General features: G+C 35.4%; 1 protein-coding gene across 2 annotated transcripts; it reads right to left on the bottom strand.

Moving 5' to 3' along the window:
- Nucleotides 1-9,772: 9,772 nt before the first annotated feature.
- Nucleotides 9,773-15,193, bottom strand: LOC146911774 (ankyrin repeat-containing protein At5g02620-like). Of its 2 annotated transcripts, none has more exons than XM_085726901.1 (4): nt 14,968-15,193; nt 14,299-14,725; nt 13,800-14,219; nt 9,773-10,819 (listed from the first exon to the last, which is right to left on the bottom strand). In XM_085726901.1, the coding sequence occupies exons 2-4, from the start codon at nt 14,485-14,487 to the stop codon at nt 9,977-9,979; spliced, it is 1,452 nt and encodes a 483-aa protein (XP_085583027.1). In that variant the 5' UTR covers nt 14,488-14,725; nt 14,968-15,193; the 3' UTR covers nt 9,773-9,976. The 2 variants fall into 2 exon arrangements, with proteins under 2 accessions (XP_085583027.1, XP_085583026.1); XM_085726900.1 differs by having other exon boundaries at nt 13,800-14,209.
- Between the last annotated feature and the right edge of the window lie 191 nt (nt 15,194-15,384).

Below are 15,384 nucleotides of genomic sequence, written 5' to 3'. Positions count from 1 at the left end.
ATTCAATAGGTTGATCAAGTTTATTGTTGCCGCCAAGTTCTCATTCATTATTGTGTAATGTGAAAGCTTCAATTCAGGTAAGGGTTGTTGTTGCGGATGACCGGAAAATGATTAACCTGCAAAAATAACAAACTGTGAAATAAACCTGAGGCGCGACTACGTCACTGGACTAAGGAATTATCCGCAAGATTGCGCAATTCCCCCAGAATACAACAGGTTCTTCCCGGCGATAATCGTACCGAGGCTATCAAGACACGAGAAAAATTATTGACATAGTAACTCAGGCACTTAGTTTAATTTATAAAATTGAAGGAAGAAAATTAGAACAATATATGTTTTCTCTTTTTTTTTTTATCCGAAAAAGCAATGTAGCTGAGTTAATATAGAAGGAATATATTTTCTCCCGTTGGAAAACGGTTCTTCCCATTAAAAGGCAACATTCTATATTACTTATTAATAATAATGATAATAACAGCCCAACAAATGAGAAGTTTATGAATAGGAAGGTAACGTATACGGTCAGCAAAATTCAAGGGTAACTAATTATTGAGAAAACCAAATCAAATTCATTTGAAAAGTGATTGTTCCTAATAAATACGGAGCAGGAAGAGTAATTAAAAAGGAGGTTCTACAAATCATGGTAAAATGGCAACGTAATATCCTGTCAAAATGAGCTTCTTATGCATAAGTCAACAAAGTTAATTTTCTCTCAATAAAATTAATTAAACCATTTATTTTTAATAAAATAGAATAGAATAAAATAACTTTTGAAATATCTCAAATATACAACAATCCCCCACATATTTCAAAAGTTTTAAATTAAACTATTTTGCCTGAGTCACCTTTGAGTATGATGCATCAAACTGGTGTAGCAAGCTATATGAACCAGTGCTAGAATGATAAACTTAACACACAGTGAATTGGTGTAGCAAGCTATATGAACCAAAGACACTTGGCGTATGTTAGAGGTGTATCACTCGCATCACACCCCCACAATTCTCGTGTTATCGCTGTGTTGCGCATTTAGGCCGTGCGCGTGTCTGGTTTTCATGAGTGCTCTAGAGACCCGCCACGGTCTCATGCAAGCGGCCCCACTTGACACTCATATAGGTGATTCCATCTAGTGCATGCTACAACCACGCACCACCCATAAGGGTTTATGGTAATCATTAAAAGCATATAAAGCTTACCCTCAAATTTAAAATTTAATTAGCACTTCTCATTGGCATAACACTATAGGAAAAAGACAAAACAATTTAGTGCTAACATAACTAACAAGTGACTTGTTTTTCCCATATGAACCTTTTTCATGGGATCTCCAATCATAAAGGTTGGGTTCCCATCACTTGTCGTTTTTCAAGTGGCATAGTCTTATTTCCTTCTCTTTCTTCCCGGGGTTTTTATCAACGAATTCGTTAAATTCACAAATATTGATTAAGACGTCTCTTAATCAATTAATCTCATATCTTCAAGTCTATAAAATAAACTTGGTTTATACAAAAATAACAGATTATACAAATTTGCTTATACAACGTAAGCAACATCATATTCATCAATAAAATAAATAAATTTATTTTATTGGTTCATATCCAATTATCATCATTGTATTATTATAATGCAATGGTTATTTCATATTAAGTAATGTAATCTTAAGATAAATTTATCAATTAAATATGTAAGCATGCAATGTCAAATTTAAAATTATAGCATATTATATACCCCCACGTAAAAGAAATTAACAAAAATTTCATACAAGTTCTAGCAGGCTACGTATAATCATAAACTAGAGTCATAGAATTTTTGACAGTAGTGTACATAACTAATAACTAAGTTCTATACATTTCACTCAATTCATTTCATGTATCAAAGAAAACATACACTTACTTACAGAAACTATTTTTCAAGGCATCTTCCATATGTATGATGTTCAACCATAACATGAAGGAAGACTTAATTTTCACAGACATAATTTTCACGACACTTTGCTTTCAATATCATAGTTAAAAATACTCAGGTAATTACTATAAACATGGTATGTAATTAAAAATACAGGAACACCATATCAATTGAATGAGAAACACACATATATATAAATGTCAAAGGAGCAACAAATTTATTGAAACTGAATAAGACAGATAATAAAGCAAAATAGTCTAAGGAGATACAAACTACTCAGAAACACTAAGAACAAAAAGCCCCTGATCACAATACCCTTTCCCAACAAATACATTATTCTTTGTCATCACCATCTTATCAGATTCAAATGATACTTTAACCCCAACTTTGTTTAATAGTGCTACAGAAATTAAATTGGTCCTAATAGTAGGCACATGTAGCACATCGCTCAAAGCCAAAGTCTTGCCGGAAGTAAGCTTCAGAAGTACCTTGCCTTTGCCATTCACTGCAGCAGTTCGTGAATCACCTAGATAGACTTGATCTTCATCATCCCCCACAGAAGTGTAGGAGGTAAAGGCATCTCTCTTTGCACATATGTGTCTCGTAGCCCCCGAGTCTATCACCCATTTTTTCACATCACTGACAAGATGCACTTCAGATATGACGGCAGCAATAACATCATCATCGTCATCTTTCTTATCATCTCCCTGAGTCAAATTTGCTTTTGGCTTAGGAGGCTGACCATTCACTTTTCGATATCTGCAGTGATATGCTTTATGTCCTACCTTTCCACACACATAACAACCTCCTAGGTTTGGTTTAAAATTGGGGTTAGTTACTTTGAGGGCATGACCAGATTTATTTTCATACCTCTGTTTGCGCGCATTGTTTTGGATTAGATTTGCTCTTGACTCCAAAGCTTTGCCTCTTGCAACTTCGCATTCCTTTCGGCTGATGTCTTCAATGATTATGTGCTTGATGAGATCATTAAGAGACATCTGCTTGTGCTTATGCTTCAGCTGTTGCTTGTAATCAGTCCATGAGTTTGGCAATTTTTCAACCAGCGCACCAGCAACAAACGCATCTGGGAGTTGGATGTTCTCCGCCTTCAATTCTTCAAGGAGTTGGTGATACTCATTGATCTGCACTTTGATTTCCTTGTCCTCTTTCATTTGCCACCGTAGATAGTTTCCAACAACAAACTTCTGTTTGGTAGCATCCTCAGCAGTGTACTTGACATTCATGTTGTCCCAAATTTCTTTGGCAACCTTGTAGGAACAGTAGACATCGAAAAGTACATCAGATAACGTGGAAAGAATTGTATGGCGACAAACCTTGTTGGCATTATTCCATTTTTCAATTTGTTTGGCATCTGATTTGGTTTCATCTGGTTTGACCTCTGTAAGAGCAGAAGCAACACCGTGGACGTCTAGCAGAGTGAAGATACGCTCATTCCAACGCCGGAAATTCTGTCCATCAAAAACTTCAATTCTGGAAACGTCTGGGAATTGTTTTGCATAGGTGACCACTGCCGGAGGAGGAACAGTAGCAACAGCCAGGGTAGAGTCTGTGACATTCTTATTACCGTCATTGTTAGAATCATCTCCAGCCATAATTCCTTAGATTGTTGTTGCGGATGACCGGAAAATGATTAACCTGCAAAAATAACAAACTGTGAAATAAACCTGAGGCGCGACTACGTCACTGGACTAAGGAATTATCCGCAAGATTGCGCAATTCCCCCAGAATACAACAGGTTCTTCCCGGCGATAATCGTACCGAGGCTATCAAGACACGAGAAAAATTATTGACATAGTAACTCAGGCACTTAGTTTAATTTATAAAATTGAAGGAAGAAAATTAGAACAATATATGTTTTCTCTTTTTTTTTTTATCCGAAAAAGCAATGTAGCTGAGTTAATATAGAAGGAATATATTTTCTCCCGTTGGAAAACGGTTCTTCCCATTAAAAGGCAACATTCTATATTACTTATTAATAATAATGATAATAACAGCCCAACAAATGAGAAGTTTATGAATAGGAAGGTAACGTATACGGTCAGCAAAATTCAAGGGTAACTAATTATTGAGAAAACCAAATCAAATTCATTTGAAAAGTGATTGTTCCTAATAAATACGGAGCAGGAAGAGTAATTAAAAAGGAGGTTCTACAAATCATGGTAAAATGGCAACGTAATATCCTGTCAAAATGAGCTTCTTATGCATAAGTCAACAAAGTTAATTTTCTCTCAATAAAATTAATTAAACCATTTATTTTTAATAAAATAGAATAGAATAAAATAACTTTTGAAATATCTCAAATATACAACAAGGGTGAGACTAATATTAAGGCTGTAAATCATTAGATTGCATCTAACATGCTTTAGGATGAGTTTGTAAGGGGAGTCTCTATTCACCATAAGGGTTGTATGAACATGTGGGTAGTGAAGGGTTTGTGTCTTTCTTGTTTGTTTTCATGGTCTTTTGATAAATTGATGTTAAATTTGTTTTCTAATTTTATTGGTGTGGCTTTAGTTATATTCTCATATGTGAATTCATGATGCTGATGTGTTAAAATTCGTGATGTATTTGCAGTTATGTTGTGTTTTAAATATATGAATTATGCCTATGTATATATATGGTAAACTAGACATCCTTTTTTTTACTGTCATGTTTCGATACTTAACTTGTATTTGGCGTAATAGCCTTTACCTCGTTTACTGCATAAGTTTAAAATCCCCTTTGATATATTATTATTAATTTCCCTTTTCAACCATGACTGTTCCAGCTAAGAATTACACATTGTATATTTATGATATAAACATCAACAAAGTTATACGCTTGTCGGAGTTATGTTTCGTATGATAACCTGTAGCTTTTCATTCCGAATTCCCTCTTATTTTCTCATGGTGGATATATGAATTCGAGCACCTACTGTGTTGAACTTTCACTTCTTTGAATTATATTAAAGTTTTATACTACCTCCGTCCCTAATTATAGGACCCTTTTGAGAAAAAAATTTGTCTCTTTGTATAAGACCCTTTTGGTATTTCCAAGTACATTAATTAATTCTTTACCAACATACCCCTATTTATTTATATCTTTTTCTTCAATCAACATTAAATATTACATTGAAAACATAAACTAACTCTCTCTTTTAAAGGATAAAATTGTAAAAACAATACTAATTACTAACAAATTTATTACACTTATCAATTTTTTTAATATGCGTTATTTTTTCAAAAGGGTCTTATAATTAGGGACGGAGGTAGTAGTTTCTAAGTCTATTGGAAACATACTCTTTTGGATATTTATTTGCTTTTAGTTATTTTATTTTATTTTTGAGAATAAATATAAAATAAGAATTTAAAATAAGAATGAGTTATTAATGATGTGTAATTGAAGTGTTATTTAACGATGTGTAAATCATAAAATGTCTGACCATGTGTTATATAAAGATGTGTTATTTGAAGTTTTGTGATTTAAAGGTGTGTTATATAAAGATGTGATATTTGACGATGGTGCTATTTGAAGATGTGTATTTGTTGAGTTATATAAAGATGTGATCTTGTTATTTATGCACTATATGTGTTAATTATGATGCTTATGATGATGCGATATTTAAGATGTTGATTATCATTTGATGTTGTTGTACTATGATGCTGATATGAGATGAATTATTTATATGCTGCATATACTGCTGAGTCTTATTTAAGATGTAAGTGTCGGTGTAAGTCAAAGAGTTATAAGATGTTCATGAAGTTCTAAGATGTAAGATGTTGAGTCCATGCATACTCATTTAAAGATGAGGGCTCATGCCCTGGAGCTTTTGCTCAATTATGTTAGGGGGCTTGATGCCCTGGAGCTTTTGCTCAATTATGTTGGGGGCTTTATGCCCTGAAGCTTTTGCTCAATTATGTTGAGGGCTTGATGCCATTATTATCTATTTTGTTAAGATTTTATGATAAAGAGATGTAGCATTCCGTTTATGTGAATTACTCTGATAATTTATTATGAAATTTTTATGTTGGGAAAACGGGGTGTTACAACTTGCATCTCTCTATATCTGTGTGGGAATTTGTTTTCCCTGAATGTAGCATAAGAATTTATTTTTCCTCTACTTTAGTGGTGAAGGATGTTGGTACATCCTCTGTACAGGAACTTATGTTCCCTAGTTGTAGCTTAGGAATTTATTTTTCCTTTGCTCTTGAGACTATGCTATTAAACTGATCAGCTGCTGCATGTCTCTGATCCAGTGTAATACCTCTACCAGCTGAAGCTGTGATTGAAGACTCGTGAGGTATTCTATGTATGCACACTCTTGCTATCTCTAGAGTGATACTACCTGCTACTTCTTCTTCTTGAGTATGTGTTCGTGATGACTTGAGGAAGTGTATCTATGGTATCTCTTTAGATTATGTGTGCTAGTTGTTTCTTTATAGGTATGGGTTCATGCTCTTGGAGAAATGGTCTTCTGTATCCCTCTATTTTATAAGTATTGGCCTTAATTTGTTTTAGCCAAAAATTTGCCAAAGGGGGAGATTGTTGGGTATTTGTGTTGGCTGCATTATTGCTAAAACAAATATCCTTGTTCTGTAAGTTGGAACCAAAGTTCCAACATGTGGTTAGGCAACTCTGTAAGATGTTGGATACAATGTTCCAACATCCTGGCACGGTTCGTATTGTTTAATGGCTTATTGTGTTGTTTAAACGATGTCAAGTACTTCATTTTGAGTTATTTGGAAAATTGTGGAAGTTTGTTTTGGTTTATTATTATTGCTTGTTGAACGAAAATGAAAAATGTTCAAGCGTCGAATTTCAAAGTGCTTGAAAGATAGCCAAAGATTGAGCAAAGTCTCAGATGAATGTTAATGATAGATAGTTGTGACAAAGCGTATAGCCAAGGTACAAGTTTCCAGTTTTTCTAGGTTTTTACTTAAATGTGAAACGAGTACTTTGCACAAATTTCATTTCATTTAGTTCTCCGCAATAATGTATTTATTTGTGAACCACTTAGTTCTAGCCAAAGAGTGAGGAAACCTCAAGGTATTTGTACTATATGCAAGGAGACCGGAATTCATTGTTTTAACTCGGTCGCTTTATGTTAAATCTAATAATTGTTTTGAATCGTGTAAAGGCATGGAAATGATCAAGGCACATCTTTTGTTAATGAGTGAAAACACTTTACCACAAATAGCCTACCTTGTGAGAAGAGTGAGTAATTGCTAACCCACTTGAGCCAAATGAATCAAAGTCCTCAATTATGAACTGTCAATTCATAAGCACAATGCTTGATGAATTCACCTTAAAGTTTTTCAAAATCCAGTTCATTTTTGTCATACAATAGGACTCTGATATGTTTTAATTGTTGAACCCTGAACCTTCAATGTTTATTTGTCCCTGTGCCATAGAGTAAGCGAACATTCGAACAGGGTATGTTTTTGTTCAAGTTGGGGAGAAAGAGGTAGTTGTAAATCATTTGTCAAGTAAATTGGTGTATTTTTATTCCTGATCAAGACAACATTGTGTTGTAAATACAAAAATAGAAAGAAAAAAATGTGTACATGATAAGAAAAAGAAAAGAGAAAAAGAGAGAAAAATCCAAAAATAGAATAAGTTGTCAAGATCAAGGTGTGTCATGTTTAAACACCAAGGGTTTGTTTAGAATTAAGGGGATTCTTGTAAATTTATCTTTTGAATGTGAATAGAAGGAATGTTCCCTTATGCTTGGCCATTTGAATTCAATTGACCCACAAATGTCCTTTCTTTTGTAGCCGAGCCAAGTTACAACCCTAAAAGACCTTTTGATCCATGCTTTTATGCCTTTTGAAATGATATTTTGGATGGACACATAACTTGATCTAGATGTTAACTTGATTGTCGGATGTGTGTTCATAACCCTCACTCATTTGATCTCAATTGTTTATCTACTTACAAAGAAGTGTGTTAGGTGTGGTTCGTGAATGAATGTGTTATTGACTTGAACTATATGACATGAACTTTGTGCATAGGACTCATTTCATATTTGCAGTGGAATTTTAGATTAGTTGGAAACTTCAGACTTGCCCGCGCATTCATTTTGAATCATTCATCTGCAAAAGTTTTGAAAACCTTTTTGTACTTGCGTCTTGTCCTAAACTTGTTTTGTTTTCAATCTTTTGTTTGAGGACAAACAAAGAGTTAAGTTGGGGAGAGTTTGATAAGTGTCAGGAAGTAGTATTTCAAATGTTTATTTACGGCACGTTTGTTACTTGTTTCGCAAGTTATTTAGGGAAAAGCTGAGAGAAAAGTGAATTCTGACCTATTACGCTTTAGTCATCTTACTTTACCCATTTGTGCAGGAATTGAGTGTCAAGACATGAAGCAAGGATTAAAAACAACAAAAATGAGCAAAAGCCAGCTCGCCATGGCGAGCCAACTCCAGAGAGCATCAAGCTCCCTCGCCACAGAGATGGCCATGGCGAACCATCTCGCCGTGGCGAACCAAAGGCGAGACAGATGGCGAGAAGTTCCAGAAAGATGGAAAAACAGGGCAACAACAGGTCGCCATGGCGAGCCAAAGTCCTGCCAGGCAAAAAAAGGCGGTTTCATCTGATCAGAGTGACGTAGTAGAAACCCACTGGCAAAGAAAGCTCATTTCGCCATGGCGAACCAAATCTCGTCTGGCGAGAAGTTACTTTTTCAGCATATGTATAAAAGCTCATTGCCCTCATTTCAGACATTATCTCATAACATTTTTAGAGAGAGAATAGGGCGAAATTGTGTTGTTTTCATAGGGCAATAGTGATTGAGCGTGGATTCATCATGATTCTTGGAGAAATCAAGTTCTTGGCATGGATTCTCAACTTTCCTTCCACTTTTGTAAAATTCTCATGACAATGATGAACTAAATCTCCTTAGTTGGGATTAGAGGTACTTGATTGGGCTTAGAATGTAATCTTTTGGTCTTGTATTATATGATTCTAGCAATTTGCATGATATTGAAGTTATTCTTGCAATTCATTTCTTATCTTTGATTTAATTGCTATTGAAAAGTACTTTTGAATCTAGGTTTAGAATATTCATCTATCAAAACAATGATTCTAGACACAGGGTTGATGTTTTGATAATCACACAAAGTATCGGAACTTAAAGCTTTCGAATCGTTGAATAGATTGAGAAATCGTCGATTAAACGATACGATCGACTATTGGATTCTTTAATAGTTTGGGAAATCAACGATTGAACAATACAATTGATCTCACAAGATTATTTGGACACAAATAATCTTGTTGAGCGATACATGATAATATCGGTAAAACGCTAGAATCTATATATGTGATTATTAGGTTATGCTTGACGCTTAATCAAGGAACTCTAATTCCAACGTTTTTCCGCCTTATTACTCTCAAATTTTATTCTTACAAATTAGTTAACTTAGTTACAAACAAACAAACAACTACTCTTTTAACTTAGAATGATATTTGGTGTCGAACGGTCCGTGATATCGCACTAGTCCCTGAGGAGACGATACATACAATACTTACTTTTGATCGTACAAAAATACTACATCAGAGGTGAATGTAATTTTCCCTAATAATACTCCCTCCGTTTCAAAATGAGTGTCGCTTTAGCAAAAAAAATTTGTTTCAAAATGAGTGTCGCTTTCAGTTTCCAATGCAATAATAACTTTTTCTTTTCAATTGTACCCTCCAATTAATACTCTGCACACTACTTCCAAAGTATTACTTTTAAAACTAACCAATAGTTAATAAGGATAATTTGGTAAAATGACCATTCTCTTTCTCTTAATCATTGCATTTCTTAATATGTGTGTAAACACCTAAAACGACACTCATTTTGAAACGGAGGGAGTAATAATCTTATACAAAACAAATTAATTTTAAGACAATTTTTTTATTTCACTATATTCAATAGGACGATACACATTTTGCATTACATATTGCTAAAATAAAATGTCATTTTAACATCGTACTACTATACTTGACAACACTTGATCATAGCTTGAATTTGTATAATCTGTTACCGTTTAAATCATAGCTTAGATCGTAGCTTGGTAGCAACGAGCAATATATGACACCTAAAGTGCGTACATCCTCTTGTATTCACCGTTCAAAATCTCCTGGTCTGATGTATGCGACATGGAGAAAGAACGGCTTTCGGCCCTCAATTTTGTCTCATCTATCCTATGCAGAATGACACAATAGCACATGGAACCGATTGTAGAGAGCATTATCAAGCTTCCAATCACTGTAGCATATATAGCAAGCCATCTTGAGTGTGATCCCACTACCACGTAAGTGAGAGAAATGAAGGCAATGGAAATGAAAAGGCAAGCCAGCCACATGAGCTTGTTAATGACAAAAACAAGCTGCTTCTTTGCCTTTTGCTCAATCACAACAACTGAAGTTTGAACCACCACGACAGCCAAAGAAATGAATAATGCCAGGCTATCAAACACAAAAAATATCAGGAAAGCTGGATTGTTCGCTATAGTTGCTTGTCCAAGTGAAAAGCCATTTACTTTCTCTTCAACATATTGACCGGGGACAGTGAAGATGGCTGCAAAAGCAACTGTAGCAATGAGAACAGCAACAACAGTAGCAGAGGTAATCGCATTGTTCAGGCCACTTATGTGGAGTTTCTTCAGCTTCTTAGCGATTTTCTGGACCCTCATGCCCGTCTGGCGTGTCTGTTGGAGTTGGGATTGCACATCATGCTTTATGTCGCTGACAGTCTGCTTTAGTTGCTTTGCTGCATTTGGAGGTTTCCCTTGGTCGGTGGAATTAACAGCCCCAGCATCCCTCATTATGGAGACAAGATCTGGACTACCAAATTTTTCTGCAACGTCAAGAGGAGTCTCTCCCGCCTTATTAGTAGCATTGATGTTAATACCCTCCGTTGATAACAAGCGGCGGACATTCTGTAGTTAATAATGACCACTTCAGAATAAATATTGAAAGCAAAATTACTCTCCACTATCTTGGTATCAACTTTATCTTTCTAAAAAAAATAAAAATCACAATGCAAGACAAGGGGTTCAGTATGGGTTGTTCTTCAGGCTGATTGGTGGGGATTCTTAATTTACTGAAGCTACAGTATTTTTCATGTTAACAGTCAACTATCATTTAAATGTGTGCCATCAAAAGAATGCAGCCAACAATAAATAATGAATTAATAAGTAAGCAAAGGAGAAATAATCTGCAGGAGGTGAGTATCCCTCTCACAAATTCAGAGTTCAGATTTGGTACTGCAGAACCAAAACAAACCAGACTGTACAAAGCTAATAAGAGAGAAACAGACCTGGTTAATTAAAAGAACAAAAAATGATGTGGAAATACATTGCCAAAGTAAGGATACTAACTAATAATCAACTTTTTCACGTTCACATGAAGCATCACTATTTTCAACTTAGGTTATCAAATTATCATAATTCATATGGTCCTTAACCAAGAAATCAAACTTCAAAAGAATGCCGATTAAGGATTCATTAATGTTTTTCATAGGAATTGATGGCTCTCTAGAGAAACCAAATAAGATCGGAGCTTTTATTACTCTTAACCAATTAATGCCATAAGAAAGAAAATAGACTGAAACAGCAAGCTACATGAACAAAAAAAGTGATGGCATCCAAGGAACTTATACCTACTACTCAAACCAGAGATAAATGGTGATGTGCCAAAAAAAAAAAAAAAAGACTTAGGAGAGGCTCACGAGCAGTTCCAAAGAGGCGCAACTAAAATCTGAAGACAGGCCGGTAATGTGTGACTTTCACGTAGCTAACGAAGTAGAAAACTATTGTGGTGAGACACGCTTTCAACTGATCAAACATCGTGTTACAGCCAAGTAGGAAGAGGTGAACCTAAGGGTGGTCTTTTTGGTTGAAAATTCAATAGTCGAGGATGGTGACTGGAAAACTGACTGACGATTACCAAAAAAGTATATTAACAATGGCCAGAAAGAAGATACAGCTGAGATTTACCATGACAGGAGGAGATTCAGACAAAGTCCAGACTTGATGGAGGCTGAAGTACACAATAGAAATGAATGATCAAACTCTGCTCTAATACCAACTTAAAAGTGAAAAAATGAAATGAGAAGAGTAGCTTTAAAGTACGTTTTTGTGAATAAATATACTCAGTAAAATCACACACACCAAAATAAATATGAATGCAATTTATACGATGAGTAACTAAGCAGACACAATTTCCTAAGATAAAACGAATTATAATGTAATTATTCAATTTCCTACGATATATATATATATATATATATATCTGTGTGTGTGTTTCAATGTCCTGTATTGAGTTTGTCCTTGTCTCTGTGTTCGTATTCATGCACATTTTGTGGCACTACTTCATAGATCAAACTAAGTTCTATTTTCAAACAGCACAATTTTCAGTGAGATGCTCTTCTACTCTTAGTATGCACATACTTCCATAGGCAAGTAGTTTTTACTGACGTAGCTAAAATTGAGCACAACTGAAGCATCACAAGTAACATCATGCTAATCGAGATACCAGGATAACAAAAAGCAACCCGATTGTCGTCCTCACCCTAAATTGTGTGCACTTTTGGTATCTCTTTGCAAAATTAAATAACAATCAGCCTGTCTTCAGATAGCCTTGGAGCAGGGACTATATTTTCATATAGCAATAATGGAGAAGAAAACAATATATTTTTTAGTTGAAAATAACCCCAAGGACAGATAATTCAACCCAAGTTAAAATTCTTATGTTTCATGCACAGCTCGGTCATCATGCTTCAAGCTATGGACCCCGGTGGACATACAGTTGTGCATTTCTTTTAACTTGAGAACAAAATGAATAACAAAGAGGGAGGGGAGGAGAGGAACGTGTGGGATGAGCGAAGAAGACAGATAAGGGGAATAACATAAGAGAAATATATAGGGGGAAGGGTAAGTGGTAACCGTAAAAGGCATGTGAGAAATTAGCATTTGGGCTCGGGGTATTGGCTCTGAGAAGCGAGGTCGGCTCTCTCTCAGAATAGGGAATGTCTTGCTTCAGTATTTTACTCTATCCATCTTGTAAGGTGCTTACCCCCAACCATTGCCATTCCTTCTTCTATATAGTTGTTTCTTCCGCTTGTTAAAGTGAAATCCCTGTACAAGCACTTCTTAATCCTTTAATATCAGTCTGATTTCTATCTAATGGGGTTCCTATCATAGGCGCTGCCAATAGTACCAACACGGAGCCGAAGACATTATTATAGACATAACAACTAAGCACACCCGGCGGCACAGGCAACAAACAAGCTCAAATAACTCCCATGGTTTTTTCAATAACCATGATGGTTTTTCCAATCCACTCCAAGTAGATGGTCCACGACTAAATAGAAAATACTGCACATGATGGTCCCAAATTGTTCTATTGATTCCGGATGGCAAAGGAAATTATGGGTTTCTTACATGGGACATGCCTAAACCTGCAGAAGAGGATCTGACTTTCAGGTTCAGGAAATCTAAAAAACCCATTGATCATTGGGTGGTTATTTAATTTTGTGAAACCAGCAATTGAAAAGCCATTCATGTTCACCTACAATTGATCATTGGGTGGTTATTTAATTCTCTGCTTCTCGTTCATTTTCTACTAGGTATGTGTCTATTTATCTGTCACTCCACCATCTTTTCTACATTGTAAACTACCAGTGTGCAAACAAGCCATAATATGACTTACAGTTATGCTTCTATTTTAGGATTACGTGGTTATTTTTGTGTGAATCTTTTTCTGTCAACTTTGAATCATAAGAACAAGTATTAGACATGGATGCATGTTCGTCGCTAAACAAAAATAAAGAATATCTCAATAATTAGTTTATAAAGGCTGATAAGAAAATAAGTTTTATATACAATGAATAATAATTATAAAAGTAAAAGCAAACACCTGATTACGGCCCTTCTTTGCAGCAATATGCAATGCTGTATTTCCTTTATTATCCTCTAGATTTAAAACTGCTCGGTCAGGTTTCACCAATTCCAGCAAAATTTCTTCATTTTGCCCTTTCACAGCCATGTGTAGTGCAGTTTGACCTTTCTTATCAGTCCTAAATCCGGTGCTTGGATCCTTGCTTAGTAAGGCTTTCACAACTTCCAAATGCCCCATTCTAGCCGCAGAGTGAAGGACAGTCTTACCATTGTTCCTGGCTATTTTTGCAAGGTTTGAATCTGATTCCAAAAGGAGATTCACGACGTCAATGTGACCTTGGGTAGCAGCTGTGTGTAAAGCAGTTGAATTGGACAAATCTGTAGTCATGGCCAAGTTGGGAAAAGAGTGCAGCAGTTCTCTCAGCACCTCTGCAAGATTCTTTTTTTCTCGGTCAGAGTTATAGTGAGACATGGTACATTTGTGAAAAGAACACAAACATGATCTGAAACTTACTTACCAAGATGACCCTGCTTTGCAGCAACATGGAAGGGATCATAACCATTTCTGGCGACAATAGAAGCAGTTTGCAAGTCCAAGTATTTGAGTATCTCGCTAACAACCAAATCATGTCCGTTCTCAGAAGCGACGTAAAGAGGGGTCTCCCCCTCGAGGTTCTGCTTTGCCAACAAGTCCTTTGCTGCCTCATGGTTTTGAAGTAGTATCTCTTTGACTCTAGTCAAGTTCCCAGCCCGAGCAGCTAAATGAATCGGTAAGTCGCCACGTTTCCCAGGTGATTCCTTGCTCTTCTTCCTCTCACTTCCCATGAAGCTCAGCTGCCTCTCCATGACAACGCGAAAACTTTTCTGTTTCTCCATGAATCCACGAAAACTCTTCTGTTTTTCCATTGTATTGTAGATTGTTTTTTCTCAAGAATCAAGTTTTCTCTATGTAGCCAACCCAACAACAGAAAACATAATAAGAGCTTCATTAATTTATTTTTATCCGCAAATCGATCAAAGTTATTATGTACTCAATTAATTAAGTGATCTGGTCAAGAGTTGAGAGATACAAGCCAGCAAGCTAGAAATAATAAACAAAAACTGCTTAATCATCTTCTGTTTTTAATTACATAATACTAATTGATAACAACGATTCGATTATAAGAAATTTTTGATTTAAATTATACCGTCTTTGATGCTTGCTGTTGCTGTTGATAGACAGACAGATCGTCAGAGTTAAGCTAACAATAATGAATGACTCCTGATGCTTAATATAATATGGCTCAACCCAAGGTAGATAGATATATGTTCGTTCGTAAACTGCTTAGTTAGCAGCAAGTGAGAGAGATACTTTCTCCATTTCTAGCTTCCCTTTCAACATTATCCCTCACTTTTTACAATAATCTCAACTTTATCTTTCTTTTTTTCAATCAGACATTATTATACGATAAATAAATAAATAAAAACACCAATAAATAAGTGTTTTTAAAAAAAAAAAAAAAAAAGAGTTATAAGTAAGTGGTTATCTTCTAATTTTAATTGTTTTTTTCAGCCAATTATGAATACACTCAGTCGAGTTTGTTGAGTTTAAAAACCCCTTTGAT

This window comes from Medicago sativa, chromosome 7, assembly GCF_051527215.1.
Source record: "Medicago sativa cultivar Bolivia chromosome 7, Bolivia_mono, whole genome shotgun sequence".
Taxonomy (NCBI): domain Eukaryota; kingdom Viridiplantae; phylum Streptophyta; class Magnoliopsida; order Fabales; family Fabaceae; genus Medicago; species Medicago sativa.
The sequence above is the reverse complement of the archived record's forward strand: the minus strand, read 5'-3'. Positions and strand labels throughout refer to the sequence as shown.

Coding starts and splice junctions, on each gene's coding strand:
- LOC146911774 (XM_085726900.1), bottom strand. CDS start 14,686: ATGGAAAAACAGAAGAGTTTTCGTGGATTCATGGAGAAACAGAAAAGT. Junction 14,210..14,298: donor TGCAAAGCAGGGTCATCTTG/GTAAGTAAGTTT, acceptor AGAATCTTGCAG/AGGTGCTGAGAGAACTGCTG. Junction 10,820..13,799: donor CAAAGAAGGGCCGTAATCAG/GTGTTTGCTTTT, acceptor TATTAACTACAG/AATGTCCGCCGCTTGTTATC.